This window comes from Aptenodytes patagonicus, chromosome 7, assembly GCF_965638725.1.
Source record: "Aptenodytes patagonicus chromosome 7, bAptPat1.pri.cur, whole genome shotgun sequence".
Lineage (NCBI taxonomy): Eukaryota > Metazoa > Chordata > Aves > Sphenisciformes > Spheniscidae > Aptenodytes > Aptenodytes patagonicus.
In genome coordinates, this window is record NC_134955.1 from 34,288,517 (window position 1) to 34,294,516 (window position 6,000).

General features: G+C 54.5%; 1 protein-coding gene across 2 annotated transcripts in view; it reads right to left on the reverse strand.

Moving 5' to 3' along the window:
* GALNT16 (polypeptide N-acetylgalactosaminyltransferase 16) overlaps nt 1-5,754 on the reverse strand; it is an 81,284-nt gene extending 75,530 nt beyond the window's left edge. For both annotated transcript variants that reach the window (XM_076344805.1, XM_076344804.1), the window contains exon 1: nt 5,452-5,754. In XM_076344805.1, coding sequence (XP_076200920.1) covers nt 5,452-5,661 — 210 coding nt within the window. In that variant the 5' untranslated portion in view covers nt 5,662-5,754. The remainder of the gene's footprint in view (nt 1-5,451) is intronic.
* Nucleotides 5,755-6,000: the final 246 nt, after the last annotated feature.

Genomic DNA, 6,000 nt, shown 5'->3' on the forward strand with positions numbered 1-6,000 from the left:
GGAGGTATTTAAAAGACGTGTAGATGAGGCGCTTAGGGACATGGTTTAGTGGGCATGGTGGTGTTGGGTCGACGGTTGGACTCGATGATCTTAGAGGTCTTTTCCAACCTTAATGATTCTATGACTTATCGATCCATGAAAGCTGCAGCTTATCCCAGTGGTGACGGACACAGCATCCCCTGAAAGCTGCGCAGAGGGAATGTGATGAAGGGATGGGAATAAAATCATTCATGAATGAATGATGAACATCAGCCGGCACCTGCTCTGCGGGATTCAGATACCTACAGCTGAAGTGCAACACCACCATTACAGGTTGCTACAGGTGCAACAGAAGACAAATGCAGCAGAGCGCACTGTTTGGCCAAGTTAAGTCTACCAGGGTCTGAAGAACATATATCAGGGTAGTCTTACACGCTGGCAAATAAAAGCGTGGCTAAACTCGCCAGTCCGGATAGTCAGAGAAGCAGGTAAACCCCAGCCACTGCCTATTTTCTGGCTACACAAGAGGGGAAAAATCAAACGATTGACATCTTTCCTCGCCAACTTGCTCGATGCCTACAGACACCTCCCGTTCTCAGCAGTGCATCCCAGAGGAGTCTCCCACTCGCTGTCTCGCAACAGGCAGGTGACACTCAGTTCAGCAATGTTTGCAGAGAATTTAGAAACCCTTTGCTACAAAGGAAAAGGATGCCTTGATCATATCTCCCCGGTGCTCATTTTACATGGCTGAGCACAGAGCCGGGGAGCAGCCAGGAGAGCTGAGCCCAGGCAACCTGAGCCAGTATTACAATATAGTCTCTCAGCTGCCAAACAGGCTCTAGTGGGGTCACAGAGAAGCTACACAGGTCACAGAAGTTGGCAGGACAAAGATAAGAGACAACATACCTGCTCCAAAGAGCACTTGCACACCAGCCTAACACGACCCAGAGTATTTAACTAACGATACTCTTCTGTCTTCATCTTTCAGACACATTGCTGCTTTCCTACCACCCCAGAGAAGTCAGCAAGCTGGAGAAGCCCAAGGGCAACCTCACATCCAGCTTTTGACTGGGAAATCCCCGGTCTTCCAGTCTGGGCTGGGACTCCCCATCCTCAGCACGCACAGTCAGCCAACAGCAAAATTCCTCTTTCAAAGCTACCTACCAGCCACCCCCCTGACTACCAAGCTTTGCCCACATGACAGCGGTGGCCTTGCTCTCTTCAGTGAGACAGAGGTACACTGGGCAAGCTTCCCATGCTGCAATCTTTAGAGGCGGGAGGACAGAGTCCTGGGCTCTGCCCATCAGCACCATGCTAAAGCAGACGAGCAGCACGTAGTCAATGATTAACCAACTACCCATAAGTAGTGTGGAAATGATGCCAAAGCCCCTCCAAAAGACACATGCAGACTGCACTGGAACAGGGTGAGGCTCCGGAACACGTACAATACATTGATGACATCATCGTGTGGGGCAACACAGCCCCACAGTTTAGCATTCCCAGTTAGACCTACTTCGGCTTCCAATACAGTTAGCTGTTGGGATCCCCCCGTCACCCCAGAAATACAGATGGGTTCTGCCCCTATATAGCTTGATGGCATTAGGGTACACTGTGCACCGGTGTCTACTAGAGCCTTATACTCCTGTGGGTCCGATGTGCCAGGCCACCGAATCCACACAGTCCAGTAAACCCGGTTGTCCCTTTCCTCCCCCTGGCTGGAGGCAGGGCCCTTCTAGTCCTCATCACTAAGCCCAGGGAAGAAGTCCGTCCTCCAGAAATGCCCAACACACAAACCAACTGCCAGAGGTCCCAGGGCTCCTCCTAATTGATATGAAACTATGCCATGCTCTAGAGAAAAAATGCATTCCTAGGACCACACAAGTGGTACTCACTTGTGTTTCCACCCTCCGTGGTGGGTGGAAGGGGAAGTATGCAGGGGCTCGACGCACCACCGAGTCAGCCCTGCCCTTTATCAGTTTCTGCACATTCATTTCAAGCATCTGTAGGACCTGTTTGGGGAGAGGCTATTGCAGAGAGCCCACATGTCAAGATTTCTGGATATAAAGCAGGGATCTGGAGGGTCGCTATTAATGCACGAGCTATTTCTGGGACACTGATCTCTGACAGCCGCCCCCCAACTTTAATATTCAAAGATTTCCCTTGCTGACTCCAGGAGTCAGACTTCAGATTTTAAGTTTAAAGTGTGCTAATAAACATGTCAACAAATAACAAATCAGTTTCAAGCTGAAACTTGCAGCTTACGTCAACTATAGTTTTTACCTGAGGTGATTTTTATTCTTCACATTGGGAGGGAATAAAGAAGAAAACCACAAGCTCAGAAAGCACTTCAATTTTTAAAACCCATGCAATTCACCTTCATTTGCCCAGGATTTGAAATGTCACCACATACACGCAAGAGCAGAACTCTTGGACTCACTCACCCAGAAGACAAGATTTTTTCTTTTTCCCAGACAGAAAAGCAGCCAATTTTAGAAAACTGAAAAAATATTTTCCAGAGACCCGTAAGTCACATGAGTCACCCTTATTTGCAGATGAGCCCAAACCTGAACTCCAACACCATCACTCATACAGAGCAGAGGAAACCAAAAGCTGAATCAAAATGGGCAGCTTGTCCCAGTGGCTCTGCAGAAGGCCAAGGGACACAAGAAGCATGCGGAATATAGCCACGCCTCCGCTTACACAAGACTGCCATTATTTATTAAGTCAAGTAATTTAACTTTGCGGGAATGAACTCGGGGTTGAAGGCTCTGCACTGCAAAAGGACAGCCACTTCTCTAGATTCATAGTTTCTCCAGCGGGGTGGTTGAAATGGCAAATTTTCTGCGCTGGCTGAGAGAGGGTGGTGGGCAGTGCCGCAGCCCACATGCCGTGCACCCAGGAGCTGGGGTAAGGATGCGTGCCGAGGACCGCTTTGCACAGCTATAGCCCCGCAGGCTCACATGGTCAACTCAGTCCACGAGACCAACTGCTCAGACCCCTGGCTAGATGCCACCCCCTGAGGGGGGGTTGCTGTCCCCAGCCTCCCGCTGACCTTCCTGCCCTGTGCTCACCTGCAGTCACTTCCCTGCTTCCACCCCAGCAGCGCAGGCAGAGGCCGCGGCTGGGACGGCTCGTTATTCACCTCCCATCACAGCAAAGCCCGTTAGGCTTTCCGATAGCCATGCATAGTTACAGCAGCACATATATTGCATTTTACCAGCTCGCCTCTCATGGCAGCCCACCAAACCCTTGGGAAACCGCTCTGCACGCACAAGGGGAAGCCCAGACACCACAAAAATCCTCCTGTTTCCCTTCTCTATGCAAACAGATCGCGGCAGGATGTGATATATCCACCACACCTCACTGTCAGGTGCATCAGGAGAGGGTCCTCCTTCATCCCAGCTGCTGCCTGCCGGGGGAACCAGGACTTAACTCGGGGCCGGGCTGGCCCATCGTGGGACCCCAGTTACAGAGGGACAGGAGAGGCAATGGATGATTATTTTTCCCCACTAAGGGATTTCAGGAGTGGAGCAGAGCTGGGATGCTTTATGTTGTTCTGCAAGCAGGACCAGATTTGGAGTGGCTGTTGCACGGCACTATAGCTTATAATGACAGGCACTGTGGTTAGCCATGAGCGCATACCGCCTCCCCCCAGACAGCAGTAATACAACGTGTGGCACTGCCACAGCATCCTCCTCCCAAGGATTTTAAGGTCCTTGGCAGACAATATGGATTCATGTAACCTCAGAAGCCCTCTGAGAGAGAGTAAAGTAAATGCAATAAAAAAAAGGAAGGGATAAGCAGGGGAATGGAGAAATAAAACTGCCAGAGCAGCATGTTCAAGCACACACAAGAAATCAGGGTCTCACTTCCCCGACTGCTAAGGTGGAATCCGGCAGGCAGCAGTGCTCCAAATCCTCCGTTTGTTCAAGTCGGTCCTGGCCAGCCTGAGAGCACTTCCCAGCACACCCTGAAGGTCCACAGCAATAGCAGCATTTGCACAGAGCTCCTCGCCTGGAAGGCACTGTATTCATTTCCACAGTCCTGCTCCATAGAGGGTCTCACAGCAGAGCAGCCTGAACTGCTGGCAGCCCCCGGCCCTAATGGGCAGGAAAACAACATCCTCGCTCTGCCCGAGAGCCTCAAGTTTTGACTTCTGAGTTTCACAGCTGCAAGTGATGACTGAGGGTCTCAGCTGAAGTGTTTCCACCCTGCTGCCCAAGGGCTGGGGCTGCTCTGACAGCATTTTCCAAACATTCACCAGGCTTCCCAAACACCCCCACACACACCTGCCACCCCCACTTTACAGGTGGAGAAAAGAGAGACACAGGCCAAAAATCCCAGTGTCAGTAGAGGAGGGAAGCAGAGAGCCCCAGTGCCCGGCCCCTGCTCTGACTCCGACCAGGCTGCTGCTTTTGTTTGCTTCCATGTGTGCGTAACCAGCTGATAAATGGATTTGCAGCCAAAAAGTGACACACAGTGCAGTTCCCAAACTGCTTCAGCTGATCACTTCTGGGAGTGATATTGCTGGGCCACTTTTGCTCCAGGGGCTGGTTTATTTTTTATGAAGCTATTGTCTAGAGTTGGGAGAGCTTTATTGATGCTATTATACAGGCTGAAGGAGGACAAACCTCCTCCACAGACAGAGCAGAAAGGTCCTCATCATCCTTAAGTCAGGAGCTTGCTTTTATCACCCTACCGAGCCCATAGATACCCAGGGAGGGCAGAGTGTGGGGCTTTGAAAGCAAATTTGAAGTAGCACATCAGAGCACCGCTACCACCCCTCAGGTTAGCAAGGAGCCCCAAGGGCTCCCCCATCTCTCACTCTGCCCAAACCTTAGCCTGAGCCTGACTTGCAGGCTACCGTCTCTGGCTTAAAACAGACAAAACTCAGGAGCTGAGTCCAGGTCCCCGTTTGGCAGCAAAGCGGAGGGGGCTGAGGCAGAGGCTGGTACCAGCTTCACGGTCCCCCACTGCAAGTGCCGCTCGCATCCCCCAGCCTGATGCCCAGCAGCCAGAGGAAGGGCTTGTGAGAGGTCGTGGCTCTTATCTGGTCCTGATGGGAAAAAACCGTGATCATATATATATGTGTGTGTATATATATGTATATATGCGCCTCTTGCACACGAACCAAAAACCTTCCAGCTGTTTCACCCACCCTTTTGCTCAGCCAAGGGCAGCCACTCTCAGCCGGAGGAGCAGAGCCCGGGCGAGCCTGCGGAGACAACTCGCAAATACTTCACCCACGGCGTTACTCTATTCCCCTGAGGTTTGCCCACCCTGCTCCCCGATCGTAACGGCTGCCATGGTGACAAGCACGAACGCTAAAACAAACACAAAGCAACCCGAAGGCAAAGCGAAGCCCTCCTCGCTCCCCTCCGCCCCGCTCACCCTCCGCCCGAGGCGGCGGCTCCCCGAGCATCCCTCCCCGCCGCGGCAGGGCGGGATGCTCGGCGGCCGCCGCTCACTCACGATGAGGGGGATGGTCCTCTCTTCCCGGCGGAGCTCCAGCCTGCCGGCCGCCCTCTGCCCGTTCCGGGCGCTGCCGCTACCGCCGCCGCTGCCGGCGGACCTGCCGGCGGCCGCCGAGCGGGGCTTGTTGTCCTGCCATAAGTAGTAGAAAGTGCCCAGGATCCAGGCGACGGTCAGGATGGCGATGGCATTGGCCCTGATCCTCCTCATGCCGAGCGCCCCGGGGGAGCCTGGGAGCGCTGCCTCGACGGGCAGGGGCGTCTGCGGGAGGAAGGAGGCGAGAGGCGGCGGCGGAGCGGCGGCCCCCCCGCACCGCTCCGGCTCCGGCCCCGGCCCCGGCCCCGCGCCGCCCAGCCGCCGCCGCCGGGTCCTAACGCCTCCCCCCCCCCGCTCCGCCGCAGGGGGCGGAGGGCTCCTCCTCCTCCTCGGCGGGGGGAGCAGCCGGCCGGGGCTGGCCGCCGGCCGGCAGCCTGCGTGGGTGCTGCTGGGGATGCGCCCGGCGCTCCAGCTGGAGCGGGGAGGGGGTGGCAGCCCCGGGAAAGCGGGTGC